This window comes from Polypterus senegalus, chromosome 11 (genome assembly GCF_016835505.1).
Source record: "Polypterus senegalus isolate Bchr_013 chromosome 11, ASM1683550v1, whole genome shotgun sequence".
NCBI lineage: Eukaryota > Metazoa > Chordata > Cladistia > Polypteriformes > Polypteridae > Polypterus > Polypterus senegalus.
Window position 1 is genome coordinate 99,238,626 of NC_053164.1, and position 19,711 is coordinate 99,258,336.

Consider the following 19,711-nt stretch of genomic DNA (forward strand, 5'->3'; position numbering starts at 1 on the left):
CAAATTGATGGATCCTGGTTCCAGTGCCCTGAACCGCATCGTTGGACTTGGTACTCCAATACTAGTGGTGCTGTGATGGAGATCGATCACATCCTTGTGGGCAGACGCTGGAGGCTCTTGCAAAACTGTAGGGTCTACAGAAGTGCCCAGTTTGTGAATTCTGACCGCAGACTTGTTGCTACTCTTAGGGTCCAGCTTAAGTCCAGTAGGTTACCACCTACTAGGAAAACAGGCCTGGACTTGGCCAGACTCCAAGATCAGGCTTTTTCTAATGAGTTTGCACGCAGTTTGTGAGAGGAACTTGCAGATTTGGGTTCGACTGCCGATCCTAATGTGATGTGGGAGACCTTCTGTGACAAGACCCTGAAGGTTGCTGTAGGTTGTGTTGGTGTTACCAGTGTTCTCAGAAGGAGGTGTTTCATCTCGCAGGGCACCCTGGATATCATCGAGAGGAGTTGCAGCACACAGCTCAATGGCAACTCTGGTCTGTACCGGGAACTGAGAAGGACGGCTGCGAGGGCTCTGAGGGATAACGCTGCTTTCGGTGCCAGGTAAGGTCCTTGCTAGGGTCGTCCTCAATAGGATCCATGATCACTTACTCACCTACCAGCTACCGGAACAGTCTGGTTTTACACCATCGACCGCATCCTGGTACTGAGGGTTCTCATGGAGCGAAAATGTGAAAATTGGCAGATTTTCTTTGCAGCCTTTGTCGTTTTTTGCAAAGCATTCGACTCAGTTGATTGAGCTGCCCTGTGGGACATCGTAAAGGTTCGCAGGATCCCCTCAAGGTTGCTGGATATCATGGCTGGCCTGTACACTGGTACTGTGAGTGCTGTGCAGAGTTGAGGCAGGACCTCTGTGTTTTTCCCATTTGATTCTGTGTTTCATCAGGGGTGTGTTCTTGCTCCTACTCTATTCAATGCATGTTGGGCAAGGTTGTGGGGTCCAGCAGCTGTGGGGCATCTGTTGGTGAAAGATTCATGGATCTTGACTTTGCTGATGATGCTGTGATCTTCGCAGAGTCAATGGAGGCTCTGATCGGGGCGCTCGAGAGACTGACCAAGGAGTCGGAGTGTCTGAGCTTGCGAATGTCCTGGATAAAAACCAAGATCCAGGCCATTAATGACCTCTTGGGCATAGCCATTAGCAGTGTGTCTGTCTGCAGAGAGAGTGTCAACCTTGTCAAGAGGTTTACTTACCTTGGCAGTGACATTCATGTCTCTGTTGACTCTTCCTATGAAGTCAGTAGACGGATTGGGAGAGCATGGGGAGTCATGAGGTCGCTGGAAAGGGGTGTTTGGTGCTCCCGATATCTATGCAAAAGATAGATACTTTATTAATCCCAAGGGGAAATTCACATACTCCAGCAGCAGCATACTGACAAAAAGCAATATTAAATTAAAGAGTGATTAAAAAATGCAAGTAAAACAGACAATAACTTTGTATAATGTTAATGTTTACCTGTCCGGGTGGAATTGAAGAGTCGCATAGTGTGGGGGAGGAACGATCCCCTCAGTCTGTCAGTGAAGCAGGAAAGTGAGAGCAGTCTGTCGCTGAAGCTGCACCTCTCTCTGGAGATGATACTGTTCAGTGGATGCAGTGTATTCTCCATGATTGACAGGAGTTTGCTCAGCGCCTGTCGCTCTGCCACAGATGTCGAACTGTCCAGCTCTGTACCTACAATAGAGCCTGCCTTCCTCACCAGTTTGTCCAGGCGTGAGGCGTCCTTCTTTATGCTGCCTCCCCAGCACACCACCGCATAGAAGACGGCACTCGCCTCAACCGTCTAATAGAACATCTGCAGCATCTTATTGCAGATATTGAAGGACGTCAGTCTTCTAAGGAAGTATAGTCGCCTCTGTCCTCTCTTGCACAGAGCATCGTTATTGGCAGTCCAGTCCAATTTATCATCCAGCTGCACTCCCAGGTATTTATAGGTCTTTACCCTCTACACACAGTCGCCTCTGATAATCACGGGGTCCAGGAGGGGCCTGGGTCTCCTAAAATCCACCACCAGCTCCTTGGTTTTGCTGATGTTCAGGTGTAAGTGGTTTGAGTAGCTCCATTTAAGAAAGTCGTTGATTAGGTTCCTATACTCCTCCTCCTGCCCATTCCTGATGCAGCCCACGATAGCAGTGTCATCAGTGAACTTTTGCATGTGGCAGGACTCCAAGTTGTATTGGAAGTCCGATGTATATAGGCTGAACAGGACCAGAGAAAGTACAGTTCCTTGCGACGCTCCTGTGTTGCTGACCATCAGTTTTCATTTCCATCAAACGATGTGGCATCCTTTCATTCCTAACACATTACCCAGTCCGTATCAGTATAGATATCCAGCATGGTCTTTTATCCCCATTGAGATCTCATGTGTTTTCAAAGTGTTCCTTTAATTTTTTGAGCAGTGTTATGTTATATATATATATATATATATATATATATATATATATATATATATATATATATATACACAGTACAGGATTCCGTTACAACAAACTCCCAGGGACCTAAAAAATATTTAGTTGTAATGAGATTCTGTATTTGTTACTATAGTGCTTTCTTTAACTTGTGTCCAGGTGTTTGCAATCATTTCTATAGCTTCTTTCGTGTTGATTTTAATCTCCTCCTACCTACAAGTTACGCTGACGAGAAGTTTTCTCAGCATTTCCTTGCCATAACACACTTTCAGGGTGAGAATGATGCCCAAATCCAATGGCTGAAGCACTGCTGTGCAATTGGGTGGGAGGAATTCAACGCAAACATTATCTAAATGTGGAAGCATGTTGTGTGCAGCACAGTTATCAATCAGAAGCCGAATCATCCTTTTCTTCTTCTTCATATTGTGAGGTTTCTAAACACTTTTGGGATTCCCCTCCCCACCCAATGGGAATGACATGCTGAGGTGCGTCCCAAAGCGCGATTGAAGTGTCTGTGGAAGAAAAAGGGTAATAATAACATTGTCATTTGTCTTTGTTTAATTTGGGTGGTGCTTTATATTTTGTTCATTGCATAATATGCATTTCATATTAAAACATCATTTTTGTATTTTAAGGTTGAAGCTTTTTATAAAGTTTCATGTATTTACTGTCTCGAGGTTACTATAATTTGCTTATTTCAGGACCTCTCCCTGACTTGGCAGTGATCTCTGTTGCTGAATCATTAACAGGCATTACTCTACAGCCCATAATCTGCACTGTTTTGCATGGAATATCAGAAATGTGTCTAGCTGATTCGGGGGTCAGTGCCTCATGGCTCAATACTGTCATACCAGCGCCCACCTGTTACAACCAGAAGGAACACACAACACGTAAGTTCTCCAGAGTTTCTGAAACTCCCTGTGCTCTGAATGAAACTTGAAATCTAACTGGACGTTGTTCACAACTTCCATCAGCTGCTATTGTTGGAGAGTTTAACAGTGTGTCCTGAGGTGTCAGCTTTGATAGAAGCGAGAATAAAACAGACTCATTGCACTGACTGGTCAGAAATTTGTAGACCAAGAGTAACAGCAAGTAGATTTCAAGAAGTGTGAAATGTATAAGGGGAGTCATATGGCCAGATATTGGCAAGAAGAATAATCAAGGGAACATGACAGACAGAAACAATGAAAAGAGGTCTTGAACTTGAACCCACAGTTTTGGAGTAGTATTTTGAATTCTGACATGTTAACATTTTACATTGTGGATTTGTAATTCATCCAGATGCTCCTCACCTTGGTGTCAGTCCCAATGCAAAGGTGTTTTTTATACATCTGAAAAACCATGCTTTGGGCTTGTGGAAGTAAAATGTACTGTATAAATGTTAAGTGTGTTTCTGAAGCAGAACACAACACAATTCTCATCGAATGTCAGGCTACGCTTAAAGAAACACACAAGTACTTCTGGCAGGTGCAAGGTCAACTGGCCATAACCAGACTGAGCTTGTGTGACTTTATTACAGACACAAAGGGAGACATAACTGGAGGGATGATGCCATGATCTCTTAAATTAAAGAGCAGCAGGACATGTACTACTTTTGTGTCTACATGGAATAATATTGCAAGATCTGTAAATAACTGTTTTGTAGCTTTATGTTTAAGAAAATTGAAAGGAGGGTTTCTTTTTCTACAAAATCAAGATGAATCCAGTAGCCAAAACTCCATGTCATTATTTTTTCTCATAATTGCTTCTGTAGTTATTTGAATCCAAATATTTGTGATTGCCCATTGGGTGTGGGCGAATACACTTCACTCTGTGGTTGGTTGGGATACCTGACTGATCAAATATACACAGGCGGAAACAAACGTCAGGCAGGTGCCTCATTCACATCTTGGAGGTTCTGGCTTATCACGCCATGCCCAATCATAGTAGGATAAAAGGAGCCTGTACAGGACAAAAAAAGATAGAACAGATGGAAACAGAGAATGGGAAAGAACAGAAATGAAAAAGATACAAAGAAGAGAATACAGGTTAATAAAGGAAGTTGGAACAAGAGGCCATGATCGAGTAAGCCCATTCTAGCGAGATTGCAGGCATGTGGTCTGGAACAGAGCCTCAAGGTGAAGGTGCCAGTCTGGAGCTGAAGAAAGGGCACTTCTTTCGAGGGATGATTGGTGAGTAGAAGTGGCCCGATATGCAGTGTCTTCTGTGCATGATGGGGGACTGGCAACAGGATAGGAGTGTGGCCCAGCACGCCGCCCCATGGTTGCCAAGGGCCCAACAATGGGGGCCTGAGCCTGGATATAAAGGTCGACTACATCTGTCAACAGACTTTAGAGGGCATTGGGCCTCATGTTTGAGAAGAAAAAGGTCTTTCTCTGGATTTGTTTAATTGGAATATTTATTGACATTATTTTAACCACTACACATTCTTACTGGTTTTTATGGATTATTTATTGAAAACATTATATTATTTGATTCACTGTACTTTTCAATTGTTTTAATAAAAGTACTTGAGCGCATTTCACTTACACTTTGGCTGGATGTATGCGTCCTCATTTGCCCGGCTCATCTCGGTTATGACTGTTAAAGGTGCTTCCAAAGGGAAGTGGGAGCATGGAGCTAGTCCCACACTATCACAAATGTCAGTATTAGATTTACATTAGCACTTGATTGCTGATTCTTTGTTAGTCACGTAAGTGGTACATTGGAGTTTTAATAAAGATTACATTAAAATCATTATATTAAAATGCATAAGCATACCTGATGAAGGAGGACACACATCAGTGTCAACACTTTTTCTGAGTCCATCTTTCGTGTTCCAAGTGGCACATCAGAAACAACATGCTGAAAATAATCCCCCAGATGGCTCTCTGCACAATCGTATACAGAAAGCCATACTTGTTTACCATCTCCCCAACTGTTCCACTTAAAAAGGGATGGGACAGCTCCAATTTTGATACGCTTACAGTATACAAATGGAAAGTAGTCCTTTTCTGTAAAATGCAGACTACATACAAAATAGCTATTTCGATTAATATGAAACACTAACCCTTCTTTGTCTTATTGCGTGAGCCCATTTCTTCTTTTAGCCTTTATCAACTGGGAGGTTGTGAAAACTCAGATATGATTGTTTTGTCTCGATGTAGAACAAAAAAGAACACTACAGAAACTCTTCGACTTGGTTTCAGACATTGCTGTAATATAACCGGACATGCCAGACTTTATCAAGCGAGTGTTTCCAAGTTTATGAACCCTGAAGTGTGAAAGTGGTGTATTACCTCCATTAATTTGCTGATCCTCTGTTGGACAAGTAAAATCACTCTCACTTCCTGCAAGGTTTAGGAGATGTATTCACATTATCCTCAAGCAGCCCCAAACCATACCATTTCCAACATCATGCTTTATGTTTGGTATTGGGTTTTACTATGCAAGTGCTGTCTTTTGGTTTCATCAAGCATGTCGTCTTGTACTGTGGCCAGATAGCTCTATCTTTCCCTTGTCTGTAAGAGCACATTGCTCTGGAAGCCTTGGTATTTGGCTAGGTGTTCATGGGTAATCTTTAGTCTGGCCCTGATCATTTTTCTGGATAGCAAAGGTTTCCTCTTGATACTCCTCCCATGAAGACATGTGCAGCCTCTTTCTAATGGTAGACTCCTGCACTTCAACATCAACAGTGGCAAGGGCTACCTGTGATAAACTTCTTGGGTTTGTGGGGACTTCTTTCTGCATCTTGCATTCTGCTTTTGGTCTGATCTTGCTGGCATGGTCTGTCCTTGACTAGTTGGCAATAGTTGGGAATCTTCTCCAAGACCTTCTGGATAGTGGAATGGTTAAGGTCCATTTGTTTGGAGATCTTTAAATTCCCTCCCAGCCTCTGGCATCTTTATTTCCTCAGAGAGCTCTTTCAATCAAGGCATTGTGATTATACACAGTTTAATAGCAAAGAGCAAACCAAACTAAAAATTTGAGGTTTAAATAAGATAGGTTCCTCAAAGATTCTCATTAATGGTAAATGGTGTATCTGATTCAAATTTGAGATAGTGATAAATGTTGGGGTGTACTTACTTTTTCCACATGCGAAATTTACGTTTATTTAAATTATACAATTTACTGCAAAATGTAGATGAGGCATTATATTTGTTATACTATCTGTATATACTGAGATCAAAATCTTGATATGCCCATTCTCTTAACAATTTACTGATAAAACCTTGGGTGTCACTTTTATCTGCAGAACTTTAAGTCTCATCACTTTTGAACAGAGTGGTTTGTTGTGTTTTTTTATGCCGCTTTTACATCAATATTTTATGCTTCACGCTAGCCACTTCGCGTTTCTGCTGATGGCTGTCTGCTAGCTGCTACCGAGCTGCGTGATCTGCATGTTGTGCTCCGTGTCGATCACTTTACGTCTAATGGGACGTTAAAGGGTCTCCGAGAAATTGTTTGTGAGTAGGGAGTGAGGTGCAAGTAGTCTCGCAGAACTTCAGTGTGTCTCCCCGAGATGATCACGTCTCGACCCAAAAGTTTTTTATATATTATATATATATATATATTTATATTGGCAGTGACATTCATGCCTCTGGTGACTCTTACTATGAAGTCAGTAGACAGATTGGGAGAGCATGGGCGGTCATGTGGTCGCTGGAAAGGGGTGTGTGGTGCTCCAGATATCTATGCAAAAGGATGAAGGTCCAAGTCTTGTGTCCTGGTGCTTCCTGTCTTGCTATATGGTTGTGAGACATGGCCGCTGTTCAGTGACCTGAGACGAAGACTGGACTCCTTTGGTACCGTGTCTCTCCGGAAAATCCTTGGGTATCATTGGTTTGACTTTGTGTCGAATGAGCAGTTCCTCATGGAGTCCCGAATGAGGCACATTACCTGCATTGTGAGGGAGTGCCAGTTACAGCACTACGGCCATGTGGCGCATTTCCCCCAGGGTGATCCGGCTTGTAAGATCCTCTTTGTTGGGGACCTGAGTGGCTGGACCAGGCCAAGGGGTCGCCCACGTAACACCTGGCTGCAGCACATAGAGGGTCATTTCTGGAGTGTGTGTCTGCCTGGGGGGTAGCAAACCGGGATCCCGAGTTGTTTCGTTGTGTAGTGGGTGCGGCAATGCGCTGTACCAGTACATGCTCCCCAACTTGACTTGACTTATTTATATTCACTTGTACCTTTTACTTCATTTTATTGAAAAATTGTCTACGCGTGGATCTTCTCCACATGCTACTGTTGCCGTCATTCGTTTTCTTTTTTTTTTCTTTTTCAGACTTAGTAGCTTGTAGTTGGTACGAAATATTGCTAATGTAACAAAACATTTATGCAGAGTCAGCACCTCTTTCCAGAGGAATGTTATTAACAGTTTAACAAAATGCAAATGTAGTTACATGGGTTGATCATGTGATTAAACTACATAATTGAGCAAACTTCATCAAAGATATGTAATACAAAGAAAGAGAGAGAGAGAAAAATTGGTGAGGCTAAAATGTTTTTGTTATATGTAAGTAATTTCTCTATGAACTTGTGTAATAAAATATAGCAACAATGATCACTATTGAATTTAATGGAAATTGTGATCCATATTAGAGCATTTGTTAAAATTACCCCCCAAGAAAAAAAATGAGACATTCTGATTAAATTGTCATTGCATCCTCTCCCTAGCAGCCACTTCACTTAGCCCTTATGTTACTTAAATTTTCTTTATGCAGGTTGCTAATGATTGGCTGGATTTGCGTGTGCCTGTGTGGATTCGAGACTTGCAGTTTTTACCAGAATCTGACAAAGTGGTCACATGCACAGCATACCACCAGGTATGAATTTTTTATTTTTATCTTATTCGAAATCTTCTAAGTTAAATTCAAAAAGACATAGATGTTTGTTTGTAAGATTTAATTGTGTAATGTTTTGGCTGTACCATGGTTAATAAACTAGATTGAAGACAATGCATTTAGAGATACCTAAAAGCCAACCTAGGTCAAGGTTTTTTTAGCATTCAAAGCTAATAGGTCTTTGAGGCTTGGCACAATTTAGCTGTTGGCTTTTAATTTAGCACTAAGGTTCCAGCACTTACCTAAATGTATGTCTGAACAAATGCAGAACTAAGTGTCATCTTAAAAATAAATGAAATGGCCCAGTGTAAAGAGGACAGCATGTCAGAATGCAGTATTCCATTTAGTGTGATGCACAAGTTAACCAGTCAGATATCAGTATGGGCTGGGTTTAGGTCTTCAGCTATGATCAGCAATCATATTATAAGTGTCCTATAGTTTTTCCATGTAACATGAAACTTTAATATTTATCAAAGTGTGATTTAAGATATTGGTGTTACAGCTTCATTGTTTGAAATGCCATGCATTAAGCACTGCTTCATTTTAATATTAAGCAAATGTTTTCATTTCCTGTTTCTCTAGTTTTAATAATTGCCAGGCTTGGAAAATGCTGAAGGTTGTTGTTCTTTGGTATTGCATGTGTATCTGGTTAATGTTTAGTTTTACAAGATATGATTCCAAATTTTCATGCTCTGTCTCTTTTTGTGCAAATTGCCCGGCCCCACAACCCCACTCACCCTGCTGCAAAGAACAGAAGTAAAGGTACAGATTGCTTCAAGCTGCTGATTGTGCCTATTTAAATTTGGTTTTAGGTGATTTGCTTTAGTTTGCACAATTGTTAATTTCTCCCGTTTTTTCCAAAGGTGTTTCCTATTACTTTGTATAGGTATTTTATGATTATTGTTTGGTGCTTTGTAATGCACTGCACAGATGCTTTGAATTAGTTTGTAACATACTGTTAATTGGTTTTCACTTGATGTATCTTATTATGGCTTAAAAAGGAGAAATTATGAAAACATTATGATTGTGGCCTGGAGCAAGTCTTATTTACATAGATCAGTCATCTACAAATGGAATGCACCAATTCCTAACATGAAATCACATGCACAGCTGCCCATAACAACCAGTTTCTGTAAGAGTTTGTGATCAATGCAAGTGACAGGTACTCTTGCTTGAGTAAGTTTTTATAGTTTTAATATTAATAGTGTACAAGTACAAAAAAAAAATTTAAGCTAAGATAATGGATAGGTGGAAAATTTACTTTTACAGTTTGCCATTTTAGGACTTTTCGATGTTTTATCTAGTATGAAAAAAAAAACTTTGGTGTTAGTGTTGCATTCCTGAGCCGTATCTGTTTGCACATTCCAAAAGTTCTGCTTTTCTTCTTTTCTTGAGGTCATATTGTATGCATTGTATTTCTGGGTGAGTGCTCATTGATTGTCTGATCACGAATACACACCTAAGCCCTCCCCTATGACTCTGGGTGAGTTGCAGATTAGTATTACTGTGTCACTAGTGCACAGTGACTGCTCAGTTTAAGATTATGTAAATGAAGTCTGTTACTGACAGTCACTGGAAAGTTTGTATAGTTTGTTGAAGGCTATAGAGATAAAGAACTCAACCACCCCTGAACCATTTGGGAAAAGTGTATCTGTCCATATTGCAGCTCTGTGATAGCAACCTACCACTAAAAGAAACCCTCTTCTTAATTATCGCGGTGTATAGTGGATGATTTTCATTGTCCAAAATAGATAACAGCTTTTATAGTGTCCTCTCAGCCAGTGTCACTCTGCCATTTCCATGCCAACCACAGATCCTGCTTGCTTAATCAGCTTGTCAATACAATTCTGTGTCTCTCTTCTTCAGGCAAAAGCACACACCAACATAGAAGAGAGTACTAGTAACAACCGGCTGATAGAACATCTGCAGGAGTTTCTTACATATGTTAAGGGAGCCCAGCTTCCTCAGAAAATAGCCAGCTTTGCCTATTCCTGAACAGAGCCTTTGTGTTCTCTGTCCAGTCCAGCCTGTCTTCCAAATGCACTTCAAGGGTCTTGACCCACTCCACATCAGCCCCTTCAGTGGTAGTCTGGACCTATGGTAGTCCAAGACCATCTCCTTGCTTTTGGAAGTTTTCAACAGCAGTTGGTTTAGACAGGTGAAAACCTTGGAATATGTTTATATATATATATATATATATATATATATATATATATATATATATAATTGTCCTTTTTTGTATTTTGTGTTTGTTTACTTAATACTTCTAAATAGATCATTTGTTTCTCCTGCTTTACTCCTCACATCGCTTTCAGCACTTGTATCAGCTGTTATATTTCTAAAATTTCTAGCTGTGTTATTAATGTATATAAAAAGGTGAAGTTCCTACTCTCCTCATAGAAATGATAAACAAGTAATAAGTTTGGCTGCTGTTTGAGGTTGTGAATAGAATGGTATTGTTTCCATAGTTCCAGGGTTTTTTTTTTAAATAGGAGAGTAAATTACTGTTCAGCATTTAGTTCAACACAATTGTTTGCAAAATATAAGTACTTCACAGTGAGATTTCCCACCTATGCCAGATATAAACTGCAAATCCCAGGTTGCCCTCAATAGTCTTAAATCATTTTATACATAAGTTTATAGCAGTAGCATCCTTAGTGGAGCTTTTGGTAGCCACAAGTGTTCCATCGAGTTTCTTCTTTTAACAAGACTGCAATAGTAATTTGGAATGCTGCTATTTTCATTTTAAACACTATTGTGTCAACACAGAAATTCTTTACATTGCTTGTTCACAGTTTATGTGAGTTTAAGAAATGATTGTGTGTTTTGTGCAGTGATGTAATCATTTTATTCCTCTTGATTTTTAAGTTGGTATACTTGTATATATTTAGGAAACCTTTTGTTAATTAAGCCATACCTTAAGTACATAAATGTAGATTGTGTGTGGGTAGGTGGGATACAGAAGCTGGTTCCTCTTCTGTATCTATTGCTGTTTTCACCTTTCTCTTCTCTGCTGTTTTAGCCATTGTTAATATTAAAGAAGAAAATGCCACAGCAGCAACAAAATACAAATGAGAAAATGAAAACGTGTGTGTTAAAAGCTGTGGCAAAAAATACAAATATTTCCGAATTTCCAAGAAATCAGAATTGCACATTTATTTCTGGCTAGAAAAACAGAACAGAGTGGCCATTTAAATATGGAGTTCAGGCAAGTCTGTAGATACAGTGATCTCCAAGGACCTGAAATCTATTAGTGGTGTAATGGTCTGTGCTTTTTAGTGAGAAAGTGATGTTGTTTGTTGCCAAACAAATATGGTTATAATGCATTCATATATGTCTAGGTTTAGTGATTAGCCATGCTTTACAGACGCTGTGTTCTATTTACACGTAATCTTAGAATCTTTTATGCTTTCTCATGAAATTTATGTTGGTGTTATACATAGTCTTAGTCCTTGTTACAAAGATATGTTATATTTGTTCAGCAAATCATGCCTACAACAACCTTGTTACCTCTTTTTTGAGGTATTTTTAACCAGATCAAAATAAAAAGTATATATAAAGTTATATTTTGTCATTATCAACCTTCTGAAACTCAGCAAGCCTACAGTTCAACTAGTATCAAATGTGTGCTTTAAACAGAAGACAGTATAACTATGGGTAAATTTAATTTTGTTGTATTGCTTGGCATTACACGTTTATATATTGACAATTTATGTTTTATATAAATTAATAATATCAACATGTAATGTTTTAGGTTCGGTTATATGATCCATCATTGCCGCTGAGACGCCCAGTGTTGGAAACAACCTTTGAAGAGTATCCCCTCACTGCCTTGTCTCTGACCTCTGATTCTAAGTATGCATTAACAATTGTATTGTCTTGTTTCTCATATATATATATATTTATTTTTTTTTTAAATGAACTGATTTTTTTGATGTAGACAAAACCAGCTTTTGCTGGCAAACTTTGTGATAGACCGTATTCTTCTAATGTCTTATGCCCTTGTTTTTGAAGTTAGGAATAAGTGAGGGGAAATGCTTGTAGCAGTTAATTCTGCCTTCTATTTAATTACAAAAAAAGTTAAAATCACTAATACTTTTGATTGATTTTGTATTAATAGATCACTTTTATTTTATTCAGTTCAGTAGTTGTCGGAAACACTCAAGGACAAGTAGCAGTAATTGACCTTCGACAAGGTAGGATTTTCTCATTGAAGCTTTATCATAGTTAATACAGCATTCGATTCAAAAGTAATGTTATGCATATAAAAACTAACTGCTGACAGTTAAAAACATAAAATAAAAAAGTAACAAAAGCTCTATTTTCTGATGAAAAAGCAGTTACCAATTCTTCTGTTTATTAAATAATTCTTCAACTTACTATGCTTATGAATTAAGGATTGACTGCTGATGATCTTTAGTCAGTTGTTTATTCTTAGTGATCAGGTGCTGATTTTGAGCTAGGTTACTCAGATATATTCAATAACATAGAGGAATATTTGTACAATTTTTCAAAAACTGAGGTTTGCTTACCATGCAACAAAGTTGGCATCTGTGCCAAAAAGAATTTTCATCCTGTATTAGCGCAGATGTCTAACATTCTTTAGTAACAAATTGTTTAGAGCCTGTCATTTATAGGTCACACATTATTAGTGTCCAATAATGGATCCCAGAAAAAAACACTGTACGAAGGGAACAACATTTAGTAAGGCTGATGACATGCTTTAATAAGCATATGTTTATAGTAAATAGTTTAAGTAAATATTGAGGAAAATATTAAAATGGAAGCATTGGAAGTGTAGGTATAAAGGTAGCCATAGATAAACCTGCAAGAAAAAATAATCATTAAAAGTGCTACCCTATCTACTTATTTTGTCAGTGAACATTCTTAGAGGATGCATACTAACTGTTTGAGATCTTTGTTTTGTTTTGTTTTTTTTAATCTTCAGTTGCCTTGTCTGTCTTATGATCTGTGAGAAGGTGCTTCCTTTGCCCTTCTACTCAATACCATGCAACTAACTTTTGACAGATACAGAAAGCAGCTGTTGGGTATAAATTTATAGACTTGTACCATCATCTAGAGACTTGTTATTTTCACAAAGTTCAGTTTGTATTGATGGAGCCTTGACAATAAATAGCTAGAAGACTCTTACTTAACATATGTGATGTTTTTGTCAGGTCGATTACTGCGCTGCCTCAAGGGCTTTGCTGGTAGTGTGCGGGCTCTCCAGTGTCATCGTTCTTTACCTTTAGTGGCATCCTGTGGACTTGACCGATTCTTGCGAATCCATAACCTGGAGGACAAGCAGCTTTTGCACAAGGTAGGTGTTGGGATGATTGATATACTAGCTGCACATCAGTTGCATTAACCCCAGTATATTCCAACTGTGTTATTGGCTAAGTTATTGGCTAATTTACATATGATACATCTTTTTTCAAATCAAGTGTTTAAAGGTTAGGACCATTTTAAATTTCACATGGGGGTGAATGTAAAGTACAATTAAGAAAAAACAAATTATATGACAATGTCTTGCATTTTACCAATTTTCTGTTCATACAAGCAAAGTCCTAAATAAGCATACTTTAGCAGTTTTCCCTGTTGTGTTGTGGGCCATCAGCTTACTAGGTTGCTTTCTAAATATCATAATACAATTTATTGATAGCACAAGGATTGTAGAATATAGCTATAAAATGTGGGCTTTCTGGCAATCTTTTTCTATGTTATGAATAATGCACAATCTTACATGTTGCATTTTCCATTTTGGTTTTCTAAGGAAATAATAAACTACCTTTAAATAATGTGTGTGTGTGTGATGTGTAAAATGACTATTTTATGAAAGCTTATTGGCACTCCAGCCACCATTCCTATGTGGTGCTGAAGTGTCATCCGCTGCACTCGGGTACCAATCCAGGGGGTTCCAGTATGTGTGGTGGGTGCAGCAATGCCCTATCAGTGCATGCTCTCAACCTGAGATTGTAAAATCAGCCCCCAGGCTAAGAGGAACATTAAGTGAGCGAAGATTTTAGCTTCAGAAGTTGTATTTGAGTCAAACAATGGTATTTTATTGAATGAAGGTTCCTCTGTAGTGTTGGAAATAAAAAGAATATTGCTGAATATGTATTTTTAATTAGTATTTTATATACTTATTTATTAAATTTATTTCTGACAAGTCTGTGTTCTGTGAGTACTAACGAACATTTAATCCAACCTTTGAAGTAATTGCAGTTATGCATTCGGCTATTTTTGACTAGATTTGTTTTCACTTAAAAGAAAAGCAGCAGTAGCTCATATCAGTCACATTGTTAAATTCTACCTTAATTTAAACATGTCTCAGTGCTCTTTGTATGTGATTTCAGGTTTACTTGAAGTCCAGACTGAACTGCCTGCTCTTGACAAGTAAAGAAAATATTCAAGTGAGTCTGGGAGACTGTTGGGATATTTTATTAGTACAGATAGCTTGGTTGATAAATACATTGTAAACAGAAACACTGTGAGTGAGGTTGAATACAAATCAATATTGCTAATTAGAACCAGACCTTGATTACTTCAACTGCTGTATGAACATATTTGTTTCAATATTATACTTACTACAGGAAAATGTTGTATTTTTTGCCTGTTATATCATCAATAATTCCTATTTAGAATAATTTTACAATGCGGACTAACAAAAACAAAATTTTATTTAGCACACCTTTTTTTTCTATTGTGTCAGATAATTAGGTTTAAATACAGCCTTTCCTTTGACCATTGGAATACTACATAGTAGTTAAATATACAGTATATACTTAATTCCCTATGATTGGACTATTACATTACATTTGTTATTGTTTTAATATAATAGTATTCTTAAAGATCAGTAATCAATAGGATGTAATTTAGTTCATTGTCTGTTGTTGCCTGTATAATTGATGCTTTAAAAAAACAAAAGCTTCTGTTAAGTTCTGTCTTCCTGTCTTATACTTGATATACTGCATATCATTCATATTAAATTTGTCAAGCTGTAATGTTGAACCAATTGCCTGTCTCATGATGCACACGTAATTAAACTGAAAAAGTTTACATGAAGAAGTGTTAATGTTAGATTTTCAGCAGTGGTGTACGGTAATTTTTTTTTTTTTTGATTGCAGGAGCAGGAAGAGAAAGTTCAAGAGTCACAAGAAGAAGTGAAAGATGATGAGATCTGGGCAGCAATGCCCACAGTGACTGATGAAGTATCTGCAAAAAGGAAAATGAAAAAAAATCAAACATTAAGTACAGTGACAAAAGACAAATCATCCTTAACTAAAAAGAAAAGGAAATCAGTAACCTGAATGTGAGATGTTCATTAACCAAGTTATTTTGTAAACTGTGCTTTTTTTTTTTTTTCCTTTAACATCAGTGATGCTTTCTGCAAACTAAGCCATCTGTGCAGTTTCATTTTACAAAACTGTGACAACACGCCTAAGGATTGAATTGTATTTGGGATTTTATCTATTATGTAAATATATCATCTAATATATCCACATCAATTTTTGGATATCATTACTGAACAGAAGGATTTTGTTGGCTTGTTCAGGACAAACTTACTCTGAAGTGGAAACGCTACTAGAAATGAATAAAGAACTGCTTGCAGGGTACTTTCTGAGAACTGTATATCTGATTACAACTATGAATTTTATGTGACATAAGTTTCAACTGGCACAAAATTAAACCTATATGTATTGCTGTCTATTTACAAAATCGCCCCCTGTCTGCACTTTTCAAGGACAGGCAGTTTAGTTTGATTTCAGTCTGAGTATGTGTGTATGTGTACTTGTGACCTGCAGTGGACTGACATCACTGTATTAAACAGGTTAAGTAAATGGGTTGATGGTGGTTTTATTAGTCACTTTTAAATGTATTTAAAGAATATCAGTTTTACATTTTTAAAAGCAACAAATATTACCATATGTGTTTTCATTTTATGTTTTGATTTTTCTGTTAAAAACTTAAACCAGAGCCTATCACATTCCAGTGCATCATATAGCACTTCGCAAGAACCAAATTAAAGGATTCAAGTCCAAGTGCATTTAAAACAAAAAATAAAAAAGACAACTTTGAATATACAGAATATACATGTAGCAAATGATGTGGTTTACACAAATTATACATATTATAGAAAATGGTTGTTTTTGCTTCCATGTGAGCATTCACTTTAAAAAAAAAATTAATTGCTGGAAAAAATGTACTGAACTGAAACTTAAAAGGATTCTTATTGAATTAGAGAGAGAGCTTTTGACCATTTTTCCCCCTCTGCAGAGCCATGTCTGATTTTATAATTTTGATATATGATTTCAATATTGATGTTGTCGCTTGATTTTTAATTTATTGACAAATTGAGAATTGGCAATCAATTCTTGTCTTCATTCAAACCAATAGATTCTTATATTATGTGTTTCTACATTTAATAAGTGTTCTTTTTTGCTTTTTAAAAACCTTAAGAAAGCAGTATGCAAACTGTATTATTCTGGTACATTTAATACAAGATGGCATGTATTTCCAAGAAATAGGTTTTCGGAATGCTATAAATCAACAAGTACAAAGTCACAAGCAACTTGGAATGGGATCTTTCAACTAAACGGACAATGTTTAGTATGCTGTAATTTTACGTGATATTAAACTGAGCTGTGTTAGACCTAGTATACATAACCTAATCATAAACGGGACTAGAGACTATCATGGCATGATTGGCAGGAGCCAGCTGTGGATGGGTTATCAATCCATCATGTGGCCTACTTACATAGGGTCATTGTGGAGTTTCCAGACAATCCAACACACATGAATGAGGCATATTTGGAGGACAAGCTCATATTTTCTCATCACTGTAGCAAAACATACTTATGTATATCCTGTGATAGCTTGGAGAAAAAACAGTATTATTGGTTAATATAATGTACCCAGAAGCAATGGAACTGCCCATTTCCTGTGTTGCCATTGAAAGAGATCAGCTAGCTTAAAAATACATAAATGATTCCAACTGTGAAAACAGAATCACCAGTTAAATTTATAAACTAATGCATGTTATCTTTTTTTGTCAAATTTCAGATGAACCTTGATCCCCTTCTGTTTTGAATGAATTATGATATAATGAGGGCTAAAGAATAAAAATAATTAGTTCTGAACCCTACAAAAGTAATGTCAATCTGCTTCCTAGAGTGCATGTCTTTTAATATACCACAAATAAGGCACCTTATATCCTTATCTTACTAGCTGTATGGCACTGATGTGATTAAAAAGAAGCAGTAGAAGCAGACAATGGCTGTTTTTAAATAGTTTTGCTTGAGCAAATGCAGAACAACATCTAAAACCATTTTCATTGCAAATTTTTCTTACAACCTCAAATCCACAAGTTGTGATTGAAAGATATTAGAGATGCACCTCAACTGTATTTCATTCCTTTTTCCTTATGTGGCCTCTAAGCCTGTCCCATCCCATCTATTAAAGCAAGGCTGAGTTGCTTTAATAGAATATATCACAAATGGATGGATGGACATCATGAAACTTGTACTGGCTTTCAGTAAAGCAAGCAAATGTGACATATACTGTATACATAGTTTTAAATAACTTGAATGTTATTTAGCAGTTCTTCAGAATTAATTTTGTTTTTACTTTGATGCTGTTAGGGAAAGTTGAAGAATTGACCATAGTCTAACGTGATGCATGTCTAAAGGATTCATGTTATTTTCAGATGCTGTTCAGTTGAAAAGTTGTTTAGTGCTGACTACTGAGTCACAAATGAATACTATCAAAGTGTAATGAAACATCTTGTGCTTTGGTATTCATATATTTTACTTTCACTTATCAGGGGTCCAGTTTTGAACCTAATTCCGCAAGTTACCTTTTCTTGTCTTTTGCATTAAATAAATAATACTTGTACTTATATACTTTGTACTTATTAGAACTAATAAGTCATTAAAGAACTGACATTACTCTAATAGAATGCATGTCTTTGAGCAGAATCCTACTCAGGATGCCAGTATACACAGATGAGGTGTGCTGTTTGCTTACTCAGAGTAAGAACTTAACAGTTTTGACCAGAAAAGCCCAACAAAGTCTCCAAAATACTACTGTCTCCCTCACTACTTTCTACCTTGCTTCACAATGTATATGGTTTTCTTTGTGAATAAAGACTTTGTAAAATTTACTTTAGCATAGAATCTTTCATTAAACAGACTCTATATGAGTTGCAAAGTCGCACCTGAATATCCCATTGTAAAGTATGAAATGGCTTACACTCAACCACTCAACTAATTCCATTCAAAATTTTAAACATTTCTGTCTTGTCATCTCTTAAAAGATGTCTGCCATTTTTCAAATCAAAGTTGTTATTTCCCAAGCATGGTGTATGTATTTGCCACATTAAATTGTGTTTCAAAGTCCAGCAGTTTCTGTACATTTTTTATAAATACATTGTCTGCAATGGTGTTTTACATTGGAAGCCTTAAAATGTACTGCATATGTCAGTTTTTCAAGCCAAGACAGTTGTCGAGTATTGATCCATGTCTTGTGATTACACACACATTGTAAAATCGCTTATACACCTAATTTTTAAACAAAAAAAAAAGAAACACATTCTGGAATTCGGACATCTTAAAAGAAGACCATCTGTGTATGCTAACCCATGAGGAAAGGTTACCTCCAAATAAGACAAAATCACAGTAAACTGTCTGTGCCACATGGTTGGTTTTCCTTCCATATTTACATCCAAACTCATACAAGTGAATAGAAAACGATTCCTTACATAGAGACAAATAGTAATAATAATAATTAGTTACATTGCTATAGCGCTTTTCTCACTACTCGAAGCACTTTGCATTGATAAGGGAGCCACTTCAACCAGTACCAATGTGTAGCACCCAAGTGGTTGATGCAACGGCAGCCATTTTGTGCCAACATGCTCACCATACATTAACTATTAGATGGTAAGTGAGTGAGCGAGATATGTAGCTAGTGAGAAAGACAGGGAATAATTAGGGGGCCAAAATGGACAAGGCCATGATGGGTAATTTAGCCATTTACTAGGGATACACCCTACTCATTTTGAAAGATGTCCAAGGATCTTGAATGACCTCAGAAAGTCGGGACCTTGCTTTATGTTTCATCCAAAGGGTGGCACTGGAATCCACACACAACCACAGGGTAAGCACCCCCCTGCTGACCTCACCAATGCTTCTTCCAATAGAAACCCAAGCTTTTTCTAGATGGTCTCCCATCCAAATACTGGCTGGGCCCAAGCATGCTTCGCTTCATGTGGATGACCTATTCTGAAGCACAGGTGGGATGGCTGCCAGTATAGTATAGTACCAGATATTTGAGATCAAATTATAATTTCCAGATCTCTTTGTTTTCAGAAGCACGGAAGACATGTTGTCTTGTATTGAAACTCAAAGAGGATGCATTTGGTAAGTTTTAGGCTTTTATTTTCCGATGGTGCTTCATGCCCAATTGCCT

At 37.6% G+C, this 19,711-nt stretch overlaps 1 protein-coding gene across 1 annotated transcript in view; it reads left to right on the top strand.

The window, feature by feature from the left end:
• Positions 1 to 18,404, top strand: part of wdr74 (WD repeat domain 74) — a 51,823-nt gene extending 33,419 nt beyond the window's left edge. Inside the window, exons 6-11 of the mRNA XM_039769353.1 lie at positions 8,123 to 8,224; positions 11,997 to 12,097; positions 12,383 to 12,438; positions 13,420 to 13,562; positions 14,599 to 14,655; positions 15,370 to 18,404. Coding sequence (XP_039625287.1) covers positions 8,123 to 8,224; positions 11,997 to 12,097; positions 12,383 to 12,438; positions 13,420 to 13,562; positions 14,599 to 14,655; positions 15,370 to 15,552 — 642 coding nt within the window. The 3' untranslated portion in view covers positions 15,553 to 18,404. The remainder of the gene's footprint in view (positions 1 to 8,122; positions 8,225 to 11,996; positions 12,098 to 12,382; positions 12,439 to 13,419; positions 13,563 to 14,598; positions 14,656 to 15,369) is intronic.
• Positions 18,405 to 19,711: the final 1,307 nt, after the last annotated feature.